This window comes from Psittacula echo, assembly GCF_963264785.1.
Source record: "Psittacula echo genome assembly, chromosome: 1".
NCBI classification, from domain to species: domain Eukaryota; kingdom Metazoa; phylum Chordata; class Aves; order Psittaciformes; family Psittacidae; genus Psittacula; species Psittacula echo.
The window spans coordinates 78,379-98,422 of NC_137735.1; the positions used below are offsets into that span (position 1 = coordinate 78,379).

Below are 20,044 nucleotides of genomic sequence, written 5' to 3' on the forward strand. Positions count from 1 at the left end.
ATCTCAGAAAAGGTCAAACCTGCTTCCTGACATGGGCCATCTCTGCAGACCTGCGGAGGCTGGCACCAGTTGTGCTGCTGCATGGACCCGCTGAACCCAGCCTGGAGCCGGCCTGCGCTGCATATCTGCAGAGATCACCTCGTTCAGTGCAAGTGCTGGAGAAGCTTCAGTCCTGTGCTTGTGGCTTCCTCGGTCTCAGTCAGCACTGGGAGGGCTCAAATTTGTGTGTTATGCAGTGGTAGAGCTCTGTGGGTTTATAATGCCTCACATGGGCAGCGGGACCTCCCCTTGGTGACCATGGGGTGGAATAAGAAGTGTTTTAGCACTTCTGTGACATGGGAAACTCATCCCTTTGCTGCTTTCCAGACAGAGCAGAGATGTGGATGGAGCATTCCTGCCCCTGGCAAGCCCACAGACCCGTTTCCTGAGCTGCTGGCAGGGCTGGGGTGGGCCTTTGCGCTCCCTCCTCCTCCTCCTGCCGTACCAGGCTGATTAAAAGGTTCAGCACAGCATTTCCCTGCTGCCTGCCCACAAAGCTGCTTCCCGCTGTTACGTTCTCACAGTGCCAGTGCGGGCAGCTGAGGTGCAGGGAGCCCCAGAGACAAGGCATGTCCCTGCCTGCTGCTGGCCCCACTGTGGTGTCCCCATGCCCCAGGTTGTGACAGGGGAGAGACCCAGACCTGGGCTGATGTGGCTGCCCTGAGGGGCTGTATTCTTCCACCACAATGTCTTCCTTTGGCCTGGACTGTGTTGTTGGTCCTTGTTACGACTCATCCTTTCTCTCTGAGCATCCCTGCGGGCACCAAGGGACTCACTGCTCTTGGTGGCATGTCCAAAGCAGTGTGTGCTTTGCAGGCCAGGTGACCTGGCCTCCATCATCTGGAAAAGTGAACAGAGCAGGAATGGGGCTGATTCCTGCTTGTGGAGTCTGAGGGGGACTTCCCAGCCCCTCTGCTCCACAAGGACCCTTTCCCAAAGCCACTGCAGGGACTTTCTGTTACCATGGGTGCCGAGGAGCCAGGAACAAAGAGGCAACAGGGAAACAAGCCTTAGTCCAGGGAAAGAGGCTCCTACAGCAGCACCAAGAGCAGCCACAGTCCTGGGGATGCCCCAGTACATCCCGGCTGTCCCAGCGAGCTGCGAGTGGGGACGGAAGCTTGCAGGGGAGTGCACTGCAGAGGGTCAGTGCAAAGGGTCCCTGCAGCGCAGCCCCAGCTGGGAGCGTGTGTGGGGTTTGTCATCAGTTTTCTTCCTCTCTAATCCTGTGGCTGAACACTGGAGCCTGGACTCCCCCTGCTTGTGGGTGAGCCAGGTTTCCTCCTCTCTAACACTGTCTAATGACAAGCACAGGCTGTGAGTGCACGATGCAGGATCTGCTCTTGATTGGGGACGTAGGGCACGGAGGTGTATTTCTGCTGATCTTGTCCTGGGGGCTCCCATGTCTGGGGTCACTTTCCCACCTGTAGAAGGGACATCTGGAAGGGTGATGTGAGGCTGTAGTGGTGCGAGGCAGGCGGGTCCCTGTGCTGGGTGAGCATTCGAGCTTTGCCATCAGGCCCAGAGCCCAGCCTGGAGCAGGGCTCACACTGCCCGTGCAGAAATGCTGCAGCAGCAGCATCCGCAGGGTTAAAGTGGTCCCCGATGAATAAACGGGAATAGCGCACTCGAACTGGGAACTGAAGGAGGTTCACAGAGAAATGTTTTCACTACTGTTTGCCACTGGAATGGTGCGGGAATACCACATCTCCCTCAGGTATTCCGGGAGCCACACACGTTACTGGAGGATTGGAGAATGCTGCCCAGAGCAGAACGGGGAAAGCTCTGGCTGCGGCTCCTCGCAGTGGGCAGCAGCATGGGCTGGCAGCGCTGCACCGCATGGGGTGGATGCAGCTCCCGGCTGCTCCAGCTGGGCTTTCCCAGGCGCTGGTCCTGCTCCAGGGCCCTTTGGCACAGGAGATGTGACCCGGCAGCGTGGTGGGATTCTGGTAGAAGCCGTTCGAGAGGAGTGCAGGGTGCTGGGATGGCAGAGCCTGGGCGATGGCAGCTCTGGGGTGCAGGGAGGCACTGGTGAGAGAGGGCTGGGGGCTGCTGTGAGCAGCTGGGGGCTACAACCACCACAAGTGGGATGAGGGCAGCAGGTGATGCAGCACAGCTCGTGCATCCCACACACCCCGACCCCTCCTGCCCCTGCAGAGCCCGGGTGCCATGGGGAGCTGCCGCGCCTGGGCACCGCCGGAGCTGCTCGTGCTGAGCATGTGGCTGTGGGTGAGCAGCGCCGGCCCCACACACCCGCCCGGCCCCACGCTAAGGGTGCGCCTGGCTGGGTACCCACGCAAGCACAACGAGGGCCGCGTGGAGCTCTTCTACAACGATGAGTGGGGCACCATCTGCGATGATGACTTCACACTGGCCAATGCACACGTGCTGTGCCGGCACCTTGGCTTCGTGGCTGCCACCGGCTGGGCCCACAGCGCCAAGTATGGCAAAGGAGTCGGTAAGAGGGGGGTGGTGGGCATGGTTCCCTGTGCTGCATGGGCTGGGGCTGCACATGAGCCCGCTGCCACAGGGCTGTGTGTGTGCCACAGGGCTCACATGGGCTGTTGGTGGGGAAGGGCAGGCAGGTCCTGTGAGCGCTGAGTGCCCAGGAGTGTGTGAATGCATGCGTGAGTGCATGTGTGAGTGCACGTGTAGATGTATGTACACACAAAGTGGGATGGGGAGCTGCGTATGAGCTGCTGTGCATGTACTCAGGGCACAGTGCAGTTGCAGGCATGCACCAGAGCTGCAGGGCTGCACATGGTGCTGGGGGGTGCAGGGGGTGCAGGTCCAGGTCTGTGTGGTGCAGAGGTGCAGCTGTTTCTGCTGCAGGCAAGACACAGTGCAGAGGCCGGGGGTGCGCCATGGGGGCTTCATGACTGCAGAGCAGCCCCATGGGGAAGTGGAACCTCCCCATCTGCAGGTCCCCCTCTCAGGGCTTTATTTTGGGCATTTCACCAGCCTCAGCTTTGTGCTGAGGGAGCGATGGTCCCAGCCCAGCAGCCATGCTCTGCTGTACCCCTTGGCCGTGCTCCATGGGCACCCTCCCTGCTCCCGGGGGATGCTGCATGGGCCTGGCCCCCCTCACCTCAGCCCTGGTGCCTGGCAGGGCGGATCTGGCTGGACAATGTGAATTGTGCCGGAGGTGAGAAGAGCATTGAGGACTGCAAACACCGGGGCTGGGGTAACAGCGACTGCAGCCATGAGGAAGACGCGGGTGTCATCTGCAAGGATGAGCGCATCCCAGGCTTCAAGGACTCCAATGTCATCGAGGTGAGGAAGCTGCGGGCCAGAACCCCTCAGAGCCAGCAGGCAAGGCTCTGCTCAGGATGCAGCCTGGGTGTGGGGACGTGGCACAGCTCTGGGCAGGGGACGCCTGGTCTCCCGCCAGGCAAGAGGAGCTGGGGCCATGTCCCACTGGCTGTGCCCTGGTTCCCGGCTCTCTCTGGGTGGGTGTCTGGGTGTGGGGTGGATGCAGGATCCTGAGATGAGAGGGTGCTCCCAGGAGGTGCACCCAGGGAGATGTGGGACATGGCCTGCACAGTACGGGAGCAGGAGCGTGGCCATCCAAGGCCATCGGATGTGCCCTGCAGGGATGCAGGACCTGGCCGTCTCCATTCCCCACCTGGGGCCAGGGACCCCATCTCCTGCGGGTGCACCCTGGGCAGGGGCTGGGGCGATGGGTGCGGTGCTGACCTGTGCCCTGCAGACGGAGCAGAGCCACGTGGAGGAGGTCCGGCTGCGGGCGGTGGTGGTCGGTGCCCGGCGGCAGCTCCCGGTGACAGAAGGCATCGTGGAGGTGCGCTACAAGGACGGCTGGGCCCAGATCTGCGATGAGGGCTGGGGCAGCCAAAACAGCCGCGTCATCTGCGGCATGCTGGGCTTCCCGGCCGAGAAGAAGGTCAACAGGAACTTCTACAAGTGAGTGAGGCCAACAAGGAGCCCGCGGGGCTGGGGACAGTGCCAGGGACATGGGGCAATGCTGGGGTACAGCAGGGGCCAGCTGGCCATAGAGGCACTCGCTAACCGAGCTGGGGGCCATGGCTGCCCATCTGCCCATGCACTGCAGCAGAGGCTGCTCCAAGAGGGCAGCGTCTGCACCCTGGCAGTGCTGCACCTCTATGGTTCCTCCAGTGTGGAGTGGGGGGGTCCCTGTCCAGAGGGGAGGTTTGCAGCCAAGCCGGGCAGGGATGCTCCAGAAGCACCATGGCCTGAGCAAGAGCTACAGGGACATGGGCAAGGACACAGTGCCCACTGGGGAGCCCACTGCAGTGCCCATTCTGGTGCCCGTTGTGGTGCCAAACATGGTGTCCAGCGTGGTGCCCATTGTGGTGGTGTTCAGCGTGGTGCCAGTTGTGGTGCCGTTGTGGTGCCCATTGTGGTGCACTGACCGGGCAGCTCCGGTGTTGCTCCTGCAGGTGGGTGAAGCGCGCAGCCGTGACAAAGGGCCGGAGCCCGAGGCCAGGCAGGAGGTAACGGCTGGGGCACCCGTCTGCCGAGCCCTTGGCAGAGCTGGGCTGCCTGGCCACGTGGGTCCCTGCTGTCGGGATGGATCCTGGCACAAAGGGATCCGGATGGAGCAGCCCGAGGGCTCGGGCCGTGCTGGGCAGGCAGGACATGGTGGGACCTCTGCCCGTGCGTGCTGCGGTCCCCAGCCCCCAGGAGGGACAATCTGCCTCCCAGGCTGGCTGTGCCCCAGGCTCAGCAGCACCCACCCCATGCACCAGGCAGGAGCCCTGGCACAGGGTCGGGATCCTTGGGCAGGGTCCCTGGAGGTGCAGAGGACTGCGGGGTCCTGTGCAGGAGGCCTCGGAGAGGAGCTGAGGTTCCTGGTGGATGGGGAGGGCTGTAGAAATGGGCTGCTTTCTGCAGAAAGCAGCAGTGGGGAAGCTGGAACAGCTGCACCTCCTCCATTCCTTGCGGGGGGGTGGCAGCACTGCTGAGCAAGTGCTGGGCACCGGGGTGATGGGCACCACAGTGCTCACAGTGCTGGCACCCGTGTGGCAGCTCTTGTCCTGAGTGCTGCGTCTGCTTGGGATCTCTTGCACCTCTGCCCATTCCCTCTTCCTGGCTTTCTACCAGCCCCAAGGGATAGTCTGGCTGCCCTTTTCCCTCCATCAAGAAACCTGGAGAGGGGCTTTGGCCAAGGGCCTGTAGGGACAGGCCAAGGGGAATGGCTTTAACCTGCCAGAGGGGAGACTGAGATGAGCTCTTAGGCAGAAGCTCTTCCCTGTGAGGGTGCTGAGGCGCTGGCCCAGGGTGCCCAGAGAAGCTGTGGCTGCCCCATCCCTGGCAGTGCTCAAGGCCAGGTTGGACACAGGGGCTTGGAGCAAGCTGCTCTATGGAAGGTGTCCCTGCCCAGGGCAGGGGTTGCAACTGGAAAAGCTTTAAGGTCCCTTCCAACACCAAGCCAGGCTGGGGTTCTGTGGTTTGGTGCTGACAGCCCCTTTCACAGTGAGCGGGTATTTTCCCTGCAGCACTGGGTAAAATGCTTTGCCAAGTCCATGGAGCTGGAGTCTTCTCCCTTCCTCTGCCTGGAGCAGGAGCTGTCTCCTCAACATCACACTCTGGTTCGCCAGGGCTGACTGATCTCGGCTGCAGTCATGTGTGGGGTCACCCGCTAATTGAGCCTGGAAGGGACCTCAGGGAGTCCTGGTCCAAGCCCCTTCGTAGAGCAGGGCTGGCTGTGGGTCAGCCCAGGGCTTCATGCAGATGGCTCTTGAAAACCTCTGGGGATGGAGATCCCACAGCCTTGTGGCCTCACAGGGTAAAAACGTTCCTTCCACTGGTCCTGAACCTCAGGTTGCCCCTCTTTCCTTTTTCATGCTCTTCGCTCTTCTGGCCGGAAGAGCTGGGCTCTGGCTCCATCACAGCCCCTTGCTCCCGGCTCCCAGCTGTTGCTGGAGCTCCTGAGGCCATCTCAGCCCAGGCTGGAGCAGCCCCTGGCTCCCCACCAGCCGCGACTGTCTCGGGGCTGTCCCCAGCACCTGCACTGCAGGGCTGGTGTCTTGTACTGGGAGCCAGAGCCGGGCGCAGGATCACACTGTGGTCCCATGGGTGTCCGTGGGGGATGATGTCCTCCAGCCAGCTCCTGAGTCCGGTCTCCTGGCAGCCTCATGCAGTGTCCTGGGGCTCGCTGACACAAACCGGCTAGCGGGGTCAGTTGCCAGCCTTGGGTTTACCATGTCCTGCTGGTATCTGCCCCTGCCCTGGTTTGGGGTCTGCTCTTTACTCCTCACAGTGTCAGGGTTTGGCCCTGCTCAGCTTCTTCCTCCCTGAGTGAAGCAAAGCATTTGAGTGTGTAGGGACAGCTTGTGGTGCCCTGGGCAGCCTCCTCTCCCTGTAGGGAAGCTCCTTCGCTGGCAGAGGGTCCTTGCATGTCTGCAGCAAGTCCTGCCATGCCCTGCACTGGGCAGAGCTCTGGTGTTCATGCTGCTTGCTTGGTGCTGTGCTTCTGCACGTGCTGCTCCCCTGGAGCATGGTGCAGTGACAGTGGCTGGGGTCTGCACAAGGACGTGGGCCATCTCACTTGTACCCCACAGATCAGATCGCTGCTGCTGGTGTTTGATCTGCTGTGTCACAAAGCAGCACGGGATGTTGCAGCATCCTGCACAGCTTCCTGGTGGGATGTGGGCAGGAAACGGCATCACTGCTGTGAAGGGCAGTTGTATCTCATTGCTGGCAGCAGATGATGCTGCTGCACCCATGTGTGACACAAAGGGGACGCGCATGAGTCTCCCTGGGGGCAACAGACCCAGTTTCAATGAAAGCCAGGAACTCTGTGTGCTGCCTGTGTCCCTGTGGAGGTGACAACCCGGGGCTGCGGGCTCCGTGACGGTTGTGTTCTGTTTTCCAGGCTGGCCTCCAAATCTCAGCCTAAACAAAAGCGCAGGGAGGACGTAGGGTCCAAGAAGAGGTAAATGGCTCCAGTGGGAGCCTGAGTGCCAGGAGCCCCGCTCAGTTCCACCAGAGCCAAGCGTGTCTCTGGGGATGTGGGGCGGGCGCAGTGCGGGCACAGGGGGACAGCGCCAGGGCCGGGGACAGCTCCGCCGCAGTTTGTCCGCGCCGGTCCCGCCTCAGGGCTGCCCTCTCTCTGCAGGCTGTTCACAGAGCGGCAGCAGCTCAACTACCGGCTGCACTCGGTGTCGTGCACGGGGACCGAGGTGCACCTCTCCATGTGCGCCTTCGAGTTCTACCGCGGCAACGCGTCGGCCGCCTGCGGCGCGGGCAGTCCCGCCGTCGTCAGCTGCGTGCCCGGGCCGCAGTTCGCCACCGGCAGCGCCCACAAGAAGAAGCAGCGGCAGCAGCAGCAGGGCCAGGTGAGCCCCGTGGCGAGGGGACAGGCACCCACAGCCACCCCCGGCTTGGCACTGCTCCACTGCAGGGCAGTGGGTGTGCGGGTTCCGCGGGGACCGACCCGTGGAGCAGGATATGGGGACAGTGTCATGTCCCTGCACATCACAGGGTCATGGCCAGCAAGCTCTGTGCTGCGCAGTGCTGTGCCACACTGTGCCATTCAGCACTGCGCCAGCCATGCTGTCCCCTGGGTCCAGGGAAGAGCACCGGAGCTGGTGCAGGGCCTGGAGCCCAGTGTGATGGGGAAGGGCTGAGGGACCTGGGGGGTTCAGTCTGGAGAAGAGAAGGCTCAGGGGGGACCTGATGGCTCCCTACAACTGCCTGACAGGAGGATGGAGCCAGGAGGGGCTGGGCTCTGCTCCCAAGGAACAAGGGATGGGACAAGAGGAACCGGCCTCAAGCTGCACCAGGGCAGGTTTAGATGGAGCTGAGGAACAATTCCTGCCCCAGAGGGTGCTCAGGCATTGGAACAGGCTGCCCAGGGCAGGGCTGCAGGCACCGTCCCTGCAAGTGTTCACACCCCGTGCAGACGAGGCCTCAGTGCCATGGGTTAGGGGTGGCCTTGGCAGGGCTGGGGAACAGTGGGACTTGATGATCCTGAAGCTCTTTCCCACCCTGGTTGATTCCATGATTCAATGATGTGATGGTTCCATCCCTTGCCCCCATCCCCTGCAGCCACGGGTCCGGCTGAAGGGGGGCGCGAAGGTCGGGGAGGGCCGCGTCGAGGTGCTCAAGAGCAGTGAGTGGGGCACAATCTGTGACGACCGCTGGAACCTGCTGTCAGCCAGCGTGGTGTGCCGCGAGCTGGGCTTCGGCAGCGCCAAGGAGGCCCTCACCGGGGCGCGCATGGGCCAAGGTGAGGTGCTGGGCTGCAGAGGCCGGGCACTGCTCTCATGGGCCTGTGGGTGAGGCACGTGTCCGGGCACAAGGCTCTGCGGGACTGGGGCAGGCCATGGCCGAGCTTGTCCAGGGAGTCCCTGGCTGCCGGCCGCATGCGCAGCATCCCCAGGAGACCGCAGCCTCTCCATGGTGCTGGATGGCCGCAGCTGTGCCTGTGTCGCTGTCCCTGAGCCCTGCTGTCCCCCCGGCAGGGACGGGGCCCATCCACATGAATGAGGTGCAGTGTCTGGGCACCGAGAAGTCCCTCTGGAGCTGCCCCTTCAAGAACATCACGCAGGAGGACTGCAAGCACACGGAGGATGTGGCTGTCCGCTGCAATGTCCCCTACATGGGCTACGAGACCCTGGTGCGCACCACGGGGCTGCCAGTGCTTGCGGGGCCCGGGGGCACTTGATATTGGTGCTGGGGGACCCAATGCAGGGTGGCTCATCCGTCCTCTGGACCCCATGGCACCCCTCACATTACCCCTGGTCTGAGGCAAGGGCTGCCCCGGGGGGCTCAGAGGTGGGAGTTCCAAGGTACCCCTGTGAGGAGAGGGGTGGAAGGGAGGCTAAGGGGGGGTCAGGATGCCCTATGGGGTGTGTGGGGTGGTGTGGGTCTGCTGCTCCTGCTGTTCCTGCTGCTCTCCCTGTGCCAGCTCCAACCCAGCAGAACCACCAGGAAAAATCACTGTGGGAGAACCAGGAGAGATTTTTTCAGGTGGTGATGAAATGAGTAGACGGGGCCCTGAGCTCCGGGTGCCCGGCCGCTCCTTTCATCCGCTTGCGCTTTTTCATCATTTAACTCCCTCACCTCTGCCGTTCTGGAATGCGAATGCCATTCCAAAATGAGCCATTTCCCTGCTGCCGTGAGGCGCTTCCCAAACTCACAGCCAAGTTCTTGGCCCCAAATCTGACAGTTTTGGGGAGTTCTGGGCTGACCAAATCTGTGCCCGGGTCCTCTCAGCTGTGGCTGCCACCCCCCATGTGCCTAAAGCCCTTGAGGGTGCTGCAGCTGCAGCCGCTGGGCTGGGCTGTCCTGCTGGATGCAGCAGAGCAGCAGGAGCACCACTTGTGATGATGATGGTGATGCTGCCACTGCCTTTCTCCACAGATTCGGCTGAGCGGGGGCCGAAGCCGCTTCGAGGGGCGGGTGGAGGTGGCTGTGGGGGCTGGCACCGGGGATCAGCTGCGCTGGGGGCTGGTCTGCAGTGAAGGCTGGGGTACGCTGGAGGCGATGGTGGCCTGTCGCCAGCTGGGCCTGGGATTCGCTAACCATGGCTTACAAGTAGGTGCCAGCGCCAGCTTGACCAGGGCAGCGTGCGCCAGCACCACCGATCCGCCGGGATGGGCACAGGGACCAGGATGGGCCGGGCTGTGCTGGGATGGGCTCGGGTCCCTGCTCACTGCCCCAGGGCTTCCCTGCAGATCCGCCTCTCCGGCGGCAGGACGCCGTTTGAGGGCCGCGTGGAGGTGAAGCGAGGCAGTAAGTGGGGCATGGTGTGCAGCGAGGGCTGGACCACCAAGGAGGCGATGGTGGCCTGTCGCCAGCTCGGCCTGGGCTATTCCCTGCATGCGGTGACGGTAGGTGCCGGCGGGAAGGCCCCAGTGACGCCCTGGTGAGCACAGGCACCAGTGCTTCCTGGTGGGGATGTTTGAGGGCAAAGGGATGTAGATGCTCCATGCCAGGGGATGGGACCTGCATGAGCAGGCTAGGGACATGGGCAGGGCTGTGCCATGGTGGGTGCTGGCCGCAGCCCGGGCATGGGTGAGCCAGGGCACCCACGGCACCAGCCCTGCCACCCAGTCTCACCCCTCCCCAGGAGACCTGGTACTGGGACGCCAGCAACGTGACGGAGATGGTGCTGAGCGGGGTGAAGTGCACCGGCCACGAGATGTCCCTGAGCCACTGCCAGCACCACGGCTCCAGCCTCAACTGCAGGAACACGGGCACGCGCTTCGCTGCCGGTGTCATCTGCTCTGAGAGTGAGGGGCTGTGGGGGCTGCGGGCAGCGAGGTCTGGGGTGGTGGGGTGGGCAATGGGGCCTGTGAGCGATGGTGCAGCGGGGCCCAGAGCTGCAGATGAAGGGTCTGTGAGCCGCGGGGCTGGGGGCAATGGGGTTTGCAGGTGCTGAGGGGGGCTGCAGCTGATGGGGAGGGTGCACATTCCCCACCCCTGGCCCGTCCAGCCCTGCCTGCTCTGGGCGCCCACCCCAGCCCTGAGCATCACCTGCCCGCAGCCGCCTCTGACCTGCTGCTGCACGCGCCGCTGGTGCAGGAGACGGCGTACATCGAGGACCGGCCGCTGCACATGCTGTACTGCGCCGCCGAGGAGAGCTGCCTCTCCAGCTCTGCCCGCCTCGCCAACTGGCCCTATGGGCACCGCCGCCTGCTCCGCTTCTCCTCCCAGATCCACAACAACGGCCGCGCCGACTTCCGCCCCAAGGCCGGGCGGCACTCCTGGGTCTGGCACGAGTGCCACCGGTGGGTGCGCGGCGCGGGCAGAGGGTGCCGGTGCTGCGGGGGGGTGAGGGTGACACCCGCTGAAGCCCCTGCTGCTGCCCAGGCTCCAGTTTTGCCCGCTTTGGCTCGGGGCTGTCCCTCCATGTGCGGTGCTTGGGCTGGGGGCTGTGTCCTGCAGCTGAGACCCCGCTTGCCTGGGCCACCTCCCTGGGGACAGCCATGTCCCCTCCCAGGGCAGTGCTGGTGCAGCCATGGCGCTGTGGGCTCCCTCTTGCAGGCACTATCACAGCATGGACATCTTCACCCACTACGACATCCTCACCCCTAACGGCACCAAGGTGGCGGAGGGGCACAAAGCCAGCTTCTGCCTCGAGGACACCGAGTGTGAGGAAGGTGGGTGCCATGGATGGGCCCTTGTGGCACCATCTGTGCCTGTGTCCCCTGTCCCCGGCCGTTGTGCACGCTAGGGCTGTGCTGGCAATGCGGGAGGACAAGCCGTGTTCTCTTCTCCCTGCAGGTGTGGCCAAGCGATACGAGTGTGCCAACTTTGGGGAGCAGGGCATCACGGTGGGCTGCTGGGACCTGTACCGGCACGACATCGACTGCCAGTGGATCGACATCACGGATGTCAAACCGGGCAACTACATCCTGCAGGTGCTGAGCTGCCCTGAGCCCCAGCTCTGCTCGAGCCGCGGCCACCCCGCTCCCGGAGCGGTTGGAGCCCGCTGGGGCTGGGGGGTGTGCGCTGGGGGGGCACTGCCTGTCTGTGTGTGTGGAGACGCAGGATGTGTGGGAGCTGCTCGGGCACGCTCCAGCCTGCACGCTCCTGCTCTGAGCAGCCCTCATGGGCACGTGGTGCCCCGTGACAGAGCCCCCACAGCACATCCCACCGCAGCAGGGGGCAAACCCTGCCGGGACCGGGGTGCTGGGGCTGTGCCGCAGGCAGCAGCTCTGCCGAGGCTGGGAAGGCCGAGCTGACAAGGTGTGGGGCTGCAGCACTGCCCGCTGTGGGGCATGGGGCTGCCACCCTCACCGTTGGTGCCCCACAGGTCGTGATCAACCCCAGCTTTGAAGTGGCAGAGAGTGACTTCACCAACAATGCCATGAAATGCAACTGCAAGTACGACGGGCACCGCATCTGGGTGCACAGCTGCCACATCGGTAACGGCCCGCATGCAGCACGGGGGGGCCAGGGCACATGAAGGCAGGGGGGACCAGGCAGGGAGGCCCCATGGCAGCGAGGAGGCTGTGGGGAGGCTGTGGGGCTGCCGTGGGAGCTGACAGCTCCTACCCCCTCCCGCAGGTGACGCGCTCAGTGAGGAGGCCAACAAGCGCTTCGAGCAGTACCCAGGGCAGCTCAACAACCAGATCTCGTAGGGCCCAGCCCGGGAGACGCCGGGGGGATCCCGGGGGGGCATCTCCTGCCCTCACCCTGCGCAGGGGGGAGATGCTGCTTGGGCCTCCAGGGCCTCAGCCCGGCACCGCAGCCACTGGGCTCTGTGAGGCTGCCGGGACCCACCAGCACCGCAGCCACCACCCAACCACTGCCCAGAGACTGTGCCCATGTCCGTTGGGCCGCGGCGCATGGGCACAGAGATCCCGAGCCCCACCGTGCCCCCCCCCAGCTCCCGGTCACTGCAGCTGCACCTCCCTGCTCCCCATCGGCCCCGGTTCCTCCCCAGGACCCAGCAGGGACCTGCAGCCCTGCACGGCCCCAGGAGCCCCTCCTGGTGTGGCTGCCCCTGCCCCACGGCCGCAGCGGCTCCCACACTCCTCTTAGCTGTGACTTTATTTTCTCTATAAAGTTGTCAGTTGTTCCCAGTGGCTGCTGGCTCTTCTCAGGGGAATGAGGAGCCTGGCAGGACCGGGAGGCTCAGCACGGCACAGGGCTGGCTGGCACGGCCCACCCCAGCACAGAGCATGGGAGCTGCCAGTACCCACATGGAGCAAGGATCCCCCTGCCCACACAGCGCTGGCTGGGCAAGGAGCAGCCCCACATCAGCACCGGTACTGGCAGCTGCTGGGATACAGAGATGGTACCAGGCCTGCTGGAAGAAGCCTGTGTGGGTGAGGAGGGGGCTAGCAGAACCTTAACTTCAGCTGCCCCAGCCTGAAGCAGCCCCACGGCACTGGAGGGAGCAGCCGGAGCCACTCTGGCATCACAGGGACGTGGTGAAGTGCTGGTTCCGCCCCATATGCAGTCCAAATGTTCGTGAGCAGAAGTCCCGCCGGGGGCTGTGATCCATGAGGAATGCAGCCGGCGCTGCCTCCAGGCAGCGGGAAGCTGCGGTCGGTGCTGCCTTGGCCGCGCTGCCAGGAACGCGGCGGCTCCACTTCCCCTGCGCGCAGCGGCGAGAGCTCGACGGGGAGCACGTTCCTGTGCCCCGCCCGCTCTGCGCTGCTGCCTGCTCCCCAGCCCGCTCTCAGGGCAGCAGCGGGGCCTCGGCGCCGCCCTCGCCGCAGCACCCCCAAGGAACTGTGCTGCTTTCATCTGAAAATACCAGGCTGGGGCGAGGGAGCCCCGTCCCGGGCTGCTCCTGGCTCCACACGCGCATTTCTCCCGCCATAGCCGGGCTGGACGCGGCTCCTCCAGGCGGGAGCGGGACAGGGGCCCTTCCAGGAACGCGAGGAACACCCGGAGCTGCTCCTTCCCAGAAGGGCTCTGAGCCTCCAGCCGCAGAGCACAGGGGGGACTGGAGCTGCCGCACAGGGCTGCGGGAGGGACAGACAGGGACAGGCTCCCAGCTTCAGCCCTCCTGCACTCCAGCCAGCGAGGCACTGCCCAGGCACTGCAGGGTCCAGCACCAAAACCCCCTCTCACCATGGCTTCAACCTGCCAGAGGGGAAACTGAGATGAGCTCTTAGGCAGAAGCTCTTCCCTGTGAGGGTGCTGAGGCGCTGGCCCAGGGTGCCCAGAGAAGCTGTGGCTGCCCCATCCCTGGCAGTGCTCAAGGCCAGGTTGGACACAGGGGCTTGGAGCAAGCTGCTCCAGTGGAAGGGGTCCCTGCCCGTGGCAGGGGTTGGAGCTGGAGGAGCTTTAAGGTCCCTTCCACCCAAACCATTCCAGGATTCCATGAGACAGGAAGGGCAGGATCCTATATAGCCCAGCCTCCCACAGGCAATGCTGTGGGCAGAAGACCCTATAAAAGTGCTTTATTTGAGTACAGAGGGAAGGGCTGCTCCATGAGTCCATCCTGGCACTGGGCCGGGCACCCTCCAGTCCCCACAAGATCTCCGTGTGTCCGTGCCCGCCTCATGGACACGGCTGTCCTGCAAGTCCTGCCCCGTGCAGCAGCTCCGCTACTCAGTGGCCTCGGGGATGACGCTCAGCAGCAGCGTGTCGTGGCCGCGCCGCAGCAGCAGGGTCAGGCTCTGCTGTGTCCGCACCGCCTCATACACGTCCTCGGCACGGCGCGACGCCTGCCCGTTGATCTCCAGCACCACGTCACCCGCCTTCACCCCGGCCCTGTGGCACAAGCACACGATGGGTGAAGCAGGCACTTTCCAGGAGCAAGGAGCACCGAGCACCACGAGGAGGCTTGGACCACAGGTACCTGAGTCAGTGGGACACCAAGCCTGGGCAAGGGCCACCAGCTGGTTTCTGCTGCACATCAAGGCCCAAGCCCTGCTGCCCTGAAGCAAACCACAGCTAAATACATCCCACCCCCCAAGGCACAGGGCGCTTACTGATGGGCTGGAGAGCCGATGATAACCTTGTGGATTAGCACTCCATAGGAGACATCAGGGAAGCTGGGGTCACGCAGCTTCAGCTCAGCCAGGATGCTGCAGGGGGAAAGCCAGCATCAGGAAAGGAGCTGGGTGGCAGAGCAGGGCTCTCACCCACCCCCAGCTACACAGGACCTCTCCTCCTGCCCCCCTGACACTGCCAAGCACAAGCACGCAGCTGCAACCCCCGGGAGCACCCAAACACCATCGTCCTGCCAAAAACCAGAGGACAAAGTGCTGACTGTGCCCGGAGGGACGGAGCTACCAGACCAGCCGCCAGCTGGGTCATACACACATCCCTGTCTAAGCAGCCCCAGGTCAGGTGCCCTCCCTGGTGTCAGATGCATTCCGTCGCTGCAGTTTCACTGCTCTGCTTTTGAGGGCAGAACAAGAACAAAAGCGGAGCCCCTCCTGTTGCCAGAGGTGTCAAGCAGAGGTAAACCTGCTCCTCTCCTCCAGAGCCTACAGACTGAACACCCCTGGTTCCTCCTACCCCACAGCGGTGGTTAAATTCTGCACCTCTCACAGTTCCTCACACTGTGCTGTGCAAGCTGCCCCCCCTTTCCGATGTCAGAGGATCACAGCATGGCTGGGGTGGGAAATGAACCTCTGGAGATCACCTACCCCAGGCCCTGCTCAGCAGAGCAGCTGCTCAGGACTGTGTCCAGGGAGGCTTTAAGTATCTGCAGCGTTGCTGATGCTCTGACCTCTCTGGGCGCCTGTGCCAGGCTTCTGCCACTGTCCCCACCGTAACAAAGTGGCTCCTTGCGTTCAGACATAGCCCCATGTGTCCCGGCTTGCGCCCCTTGCTCTTGTCCCGGACCCAGGCACTGACGGAACCACCACGCCACGTGTTCTGCTCCGTGACCGAGTCATTCTGCTCCCACCTCAGGAGCTCCACGTGCCCTTGGGCAGCTCTCTGAGAACAGTCCCTGTGCGCCCAGCTCCGGTGGGGCCGCAGGAGTTGGGCTCCCACATCCCAGAGGCTTTGCTGAGGACCAGCACCATCTGCTGGGCACCGGCCGAGCATCCAGCAACGCGGAGCTTTCCCCAGCCACCCACTGCCTGCGCCTCACAACGATCCTCTCCTCCGCTGCTGTGGCAGGCAGGACCCCAGCCCCTGCTCGTGGTGCCCAGAGGTGCAGGCAGCCCTTCACAACCCAACCAACACACCGCAGCCACCCGAGCTTTGGGAAGGGCAGAGCACGGCCCTCAGAGGTGCTCCTGCCCAGCACGCTACAACCACCAAGCCAAGGCATATGCTAAGCCCCAGATGTCAGGTAAAGGTCTCTTGAGAGCTGGCTGCAGAAGCCAAGGAACCAGAGCGGGCAACTCTGTCCTTGGGAGGGGGAGCTGCTCCCAGGAGACCTCCTAACACGTGCTCCTGACGCACCCCTGGTGCTGCCGCCAGCATTCAGGTGAATGCTGCTGCAGCAGCTCCCTCCTGTCCCACAGCCCTGAGCAGAGCTCCAGGCAGCACTGTCCTCAGCAGGGCTCAGCTCCCACCGCCTGCAGGGCACCTCTCAGGGTGTTTGGCCACAGGCATGTCTTGGGCACCCACTGAAGCAAGGGGTGAGCCTTCCCTCTGCCCAAGCAGGCTGGCTGTCTGCAGCCCTCTGCTGTCCAGAGCACTCCTTGAGATGCAGCAGTAACAGAGGGCCCTTCCCAAGCCACAGCCAGGAGTGTGAAGTGTCTCAGACCCACAAGAAGTCATCCTCTTCCCACGTGCCAGGGCTGTACTGGTCAACACCACGATGCACTCCCTCCAGAGGCAGCACCCAGGAGCCTCCCACCACAGCAGCAGCAGTCATGTTGTGTGTGCTCACAGAGCTGCTCTCCTGCCTTCCTCCTGCTCCCCCAGCTGCCTCTCCTGCAGACACAATGGTCAGGGCTCACTCTGGAAGCCCCATGTTACAGAAGTGCTTTTGCACCTCAAGCCCCAGCAGACCCCCCCTCACCGAGGGTACCGCTTGCCCAGCTCTCTGATCACAACGTTCCTCTGCCCCTCGTGTGTCTATTACACAGCGTTTCTGGTGGTTTCACCTCCCTGCTGTGTTGCAAAGGGCCCTGATCCAACTCCTCTGAATAACAACTACTCTGGAGAGCGTTAAAGCTTCTGCCACACGTGTAGAAACCTGCAAGCTTCTCATTGACCCCTGACACAGCCTGGAGCCTACACACAACACGAGCGCAGAGATCTCAGGGTGGATGCTTCGGCCCTCCCCACACCAGGCACTCCCAGTTTGGAAGATCCCATCACATAGTCACCATGCCCCACAAGAGCAGCCTTAGAACACGTACTTGGGTGTAAGAGTCAGCATCATCACCCCGATGTAGCGGCGCTTTGTCTCTGTGCTGCCAAACCAAGAGCCTGTCAAAGGAAATGACATGAAATGACCCACGTACACTGGGAGCAGCGCTGGGCTGTCACAGAGCCCACACACCCCACAGCAGACAGCAGGTGTGGGGTCATTCTGATGCTCAACCAACACCTCATCTAAGCTGCATTCACCAGGTGGAGTTTTACATTATTGCAACTGTGCTGCTTTGAGCTGTCGGCTTTTTGGACTGAGAATACCCCTCCACAGCGTCAGCATGTCAGACAGCACCCAGAGCAGTAAAGCCAGGCAACGTTCTACACCACTGACATAACTGCCTGTCCTTTCCAATACAGCTCAATCCAGCGCCTGCGTTTTCATCAGCACACACAAGGCAATGGAAGGGGCAGAGGGAGTTTCATGCCAGGTGGGAGAATCTTCTTACCTGCAATGCTCTGTTGCCCTGCTCAGAAGTGGTGCCTGGAGCCCAGTGGTGCCAGAGCTTCCCTCTTCCCTCCCCCAGGACCCGAGCGTGAGGCTCCCCACTCACTTTTGCGGTGCTCCTCCTTTTGCAGGAACTTCCGCAGCCGGTCAGAGGGGATGGCGAAGGAGATGCCTGATGTCACCTTCATGGTGTTCACCCCAATCACTTCGCCGTCCTGCAGGGGAGCAGGCACTGTGCTATCCCACTGCATCCTCATGGAGGGGGCAACCACTGTGCAAGCCTGGAGTGCTGGATGTGTGCCCATCCCCTCCCTGCCTGCTGCTTCTGCAGCCTGCCTGGCCCTGCCAAGCTGAGCAGGGACCAGTCCTGCAGCTGCAGCCAGCACAGCCCTTCCCTGAGCCCTGCCAGCAACAACCAAGCCGCATGCACCAGGCAGGGCTCGGCTGTGCCATGAAGTCCCATGGACTCAGCCTCCCTCAAACAGGCACTGCACAGGGCTGAGCCCCGGCTCCTCCTCACAAGGAGCCTGCTGCATGCACAGTCCCCCTCTCCCAGCAGCTGCAGCACCCACACGTGCACCCACTGAGGCAGACTGAAGGCACCCAGCACCGCTGCCCCAGACACAGCTGCCCCAGGAACTTACCAAGTTGACAAGGGGGCCCCCGGAGTTCCCAAACTGCAGCAGAGAAGAGAGCAGTAAAGAGGCCGTAAAGCAATGTCCTCACGCAGCAGGACCCAAGGCAGGGAGGCAGCATCCAGAGAGCAGGGTCAGGCTGAGGAATGCAGCCAGTGCCTGGGTGACTGGCCAGAATCCCTCCATCTGCCAGTGCTTCCAGCCTCCTCTGACCTCATGGCACCCACACCCCTTCCCCAGCTCCCCCCTCCCCCAGGAGGGCAGCGGGATGAGGTGCCAACCCGCCGAGCTCCCCTTACATCGATGGCAGCGTCCGTCTGGATGTATTCCATGTCGGAGGCGGCGAGGCCCAGCTCCCGGCTGCCCCGCTGCGCAGAGCTGACGATGCCCGAGGTGATGGTGTTCTGCAGGGCGAAGGGGCTGCCCATGGCCACCACGAACTCTCCCTGCCGCACCTCGGAGGAGCGCCCAAGGGGCAGCGTGGGCAGCGGGTGCTGCAAGAGAGGAGGGCGGTGAGCGGGTGGGAGGGACAGAGGGAGCATCTCCAGAAGCAGGATGCGCACCTTTGGCTTGATCTTGATGGTAGCGATGTCTGCGACCTGGTCCACGTCCTGCACCACGGCATCATACTGCTCCCCGCTCGCCAGCTTCACCCGCACACGCCGCCGGTTCGCCACCACATGTGCATTGGTCACGATGAGCCCGTCCGGAGACACCAGGAAGCCAGAGCCATTGGAGATGGGCACCTCGCGGCCCGAAAAGGGATGCCTGCAAGTTGGGCACAGCTCAGGGAGGGTTGGCAGGGACCCCGAGAGGACTGGTGCGGACTCTGGGGAGGGCAGACAGCGGCCAGGCTGGGAGGCAGTGGGGGATAGTGAGGATGTCTGGGCGACAGCATGATGAGAGCAACTCCTTCATTCCCCATGTGGAGAGGCTGAACAACCAGGCACGCAACTGGGGAGCAAGCAGGAAGAATGAGAAGTCCACGCACAACTGGAAAGGTGCGATCCCGCTGGGAGGCATGGTGGGAAGCTGACACGAGTGGAGCTGTTGTGGACTCTTTGGGAAAGGGCAGCAGAGGTAGGTAGGAGGGGTTGTGATCCGCACAAAGAAGTAGCCTGAACACACAGAACTTTGCCCTGAAGCAGGAAACAACCACCTGGGAGGTGATGAATACATCTTCTGTAGGTAGTCAGAGGAAGGCTCACAACTGCAGGCTCTGGTCCCCATGGGAGACAACAATCACCCTGACCTCTGTGGGTGACCTTAGCCTGGTGGTGAGCGGGGTCTCTTCAACCTAAACCCGTCTGTGACTGTATGAAAAGCAAAGTCATGCTCCTGGGACAGGGATCCTGTGCCATGGGACAGCCTGGAGCCGCTGCCGAGAGGCAGCTTTGCTCACACGGTCCTGCAGGACTAGAGGGCAGCAGCTCAGGGGCACCGTGTCCCTGCAGCAGAGGACACGTGCTGAGGCTGCCTGTGCAGGCAGCGGGCAGAGGGGACGGAGAAGTCCCTCCTGGGCCACTTGTGGGATCCTATCCGCGCCATGCCCGGTTCCGGCTGCCCGGGACACCAGGCAGGGCGGCCGCGGGCGAGGCTGGGGTAGGGGCTGCTCCGTGCGGGGAACCGGGAGCGGGGCTGTGCCGGCGGGGCACGGGGAGGACGGGCCGGAGCCTCCCCGAAGGGACAGGATCGGGACAGGGCCAAGAGGGACCCCACCGCCGGGGACCCGGCTGCGCGGGAACGGGCCGGTACCTGCCCACGATCTCCACATAGACCAGCGCGGGCGCCGTCTTCTCCACCACGTCAGCGATGAAGTTGAAGGCGGCGCGGGGCGAGGCAGGCGGCGGCGCGGGCACGGCGGCTCGCAGCGCGGGCAGACCGGGCCGGTGCCCGTCGCCCTGCCGGGCCCACAGCAGCAGTAACGCCGCCGTCCCGGCGCCCAGCGCCGCCGCCAGCGCCCGGCCCCCAGCGGAGGAGTGGGGAGGCGGAGGTGAGGGGGAAGGAGGCGGAGGTGAGGGGGAAGGAGGCGGAGGTGAGGGGGAAGGAGGCGGCGGGAGTGGGGGGGCGGCGGTGGCCGCGCACAGCGCCCGGTACCACCGCTCCGCGCCCGGCCGCAGTCGGGCCCGCGCCCACCGCGCCAGCGCCGCCATGCTGCTGCAGGGATCACGTGCAGCCCTGCCGCGGG

The 20,044-nt window shown here is 63.6% G+C and overlaps 2 protein-coding genes across 8 annotated transcripts; one reads left to right on the forward strand and one right to left on the reverse strand.

Annotated features, from left to right (window-relative positions):
- Positions 1-2,205: 2,205 nt before the first annotated feature.
- On the forward strand, positions 2,206-12,110 carry LOXL3 (lysyl oxidase like 3; the record flags this gene model as incomplete). 2 transcript variants are annotated; one of them, XM_080629264.1, is made up of 14 exons in its annotated part: positions 2,206-2,494; positions 3,146-3,309; positions 3,746-3,957; positions 6,893-6,952; positions 7,136-7,364; positions 8,068-8,248; positions 8,484-8,638; positions 9,385-9,558; positions 10,094-10,256; positions 10,511-10,754; positions 11,011-11,126; positions 11,251-11,387; positions 11,783-11,894; positions 12,037-12,110. In XM_080629264.1, the coding sequence occupies 14 exons, from the start codon at positions 2,206-2,208 to the stop codon at positions 12,108-12,110; spliced, it is 2,310 nt and encodes a 769-aa protein (XP_080485390.1). The 2 variants fall into 2 exon arrangements, with proteins under 2 accessions (XP_080485390.1, XP_080485391.1); XM_080629265.1 differs by lacking the exon at positions 6,893-6,952 and having other exon boundaries at positions 7,136-7,355.
- A 1,779-nt stretch (positions 12,111-13,889) lies between these two features.
- Positions 13,890-20,021, reverse strand: HTRA2 (HtrA serine peptidase 2). Of its 6 annotated transcripts, XM_080626804.1 has the most exons (8): positions 19,612-20,021; positions 18,420-18,624; positions 18,156-18,350; positions 17,866-17,898; positions 17,328-17,436; positions 16,761-16,830; positions 14,421-14,516; positions 13,890-14,199 (listed from the first exon to the last, which is right to left on the reverse strand). In XM_080626804.1, the coding sequence occupies exons 1-8, from the start codon at positions 20,007-20,009 to the stop codon at positions 14,034-14,036; spliced, it is 1,272 nt and encodes a 423-aa protein (XP_080482930.1). In that variant the 5' UTR covers positions 20,010-20,021; the 3' UTR covers positions 13,890-14,033. The 6 variants fall into 6 exon arrangements, 5 of the variants coding, with proteins under 5 accessions (XP_080482930.1, XP_080482928.1, XP_080482931.1 ...); XM_080626802.1 differs by having other exon boundaries at positions 18,156-18,624; XM_080626803.1 differs by having other exon boundaries at positions 14,042-14,287; positions 18,156-18,624.
- Between the last annotated feature and the right edge of the window lie 23 nt (positions 20,022-20,044).

Coding starts and splice junctions, on each gene's coding strand:
- HTRA2 (XM_080626802.1), bottom strand. CDS start 20,009: ATGGCGGCGCTGGCGCGGTGGGCGCGGGCCCGACTGCGGCCGGGCGCG. Junction 16,831..17,327: donor AAAGGAGGAGCACCGCAAAA/GTGAGTGGGGAG, acceptor TTCCTTTGACAG/GCTCTTGGTTTGGCAGCACA. Junction 14,200..14,420: donor ATCGGCTCTCCAGCCCATCA/GTAAGCGCCCTG, acceptor CTTGTGCCACAG/GGCCGGGGTGAAGGCGGGTG.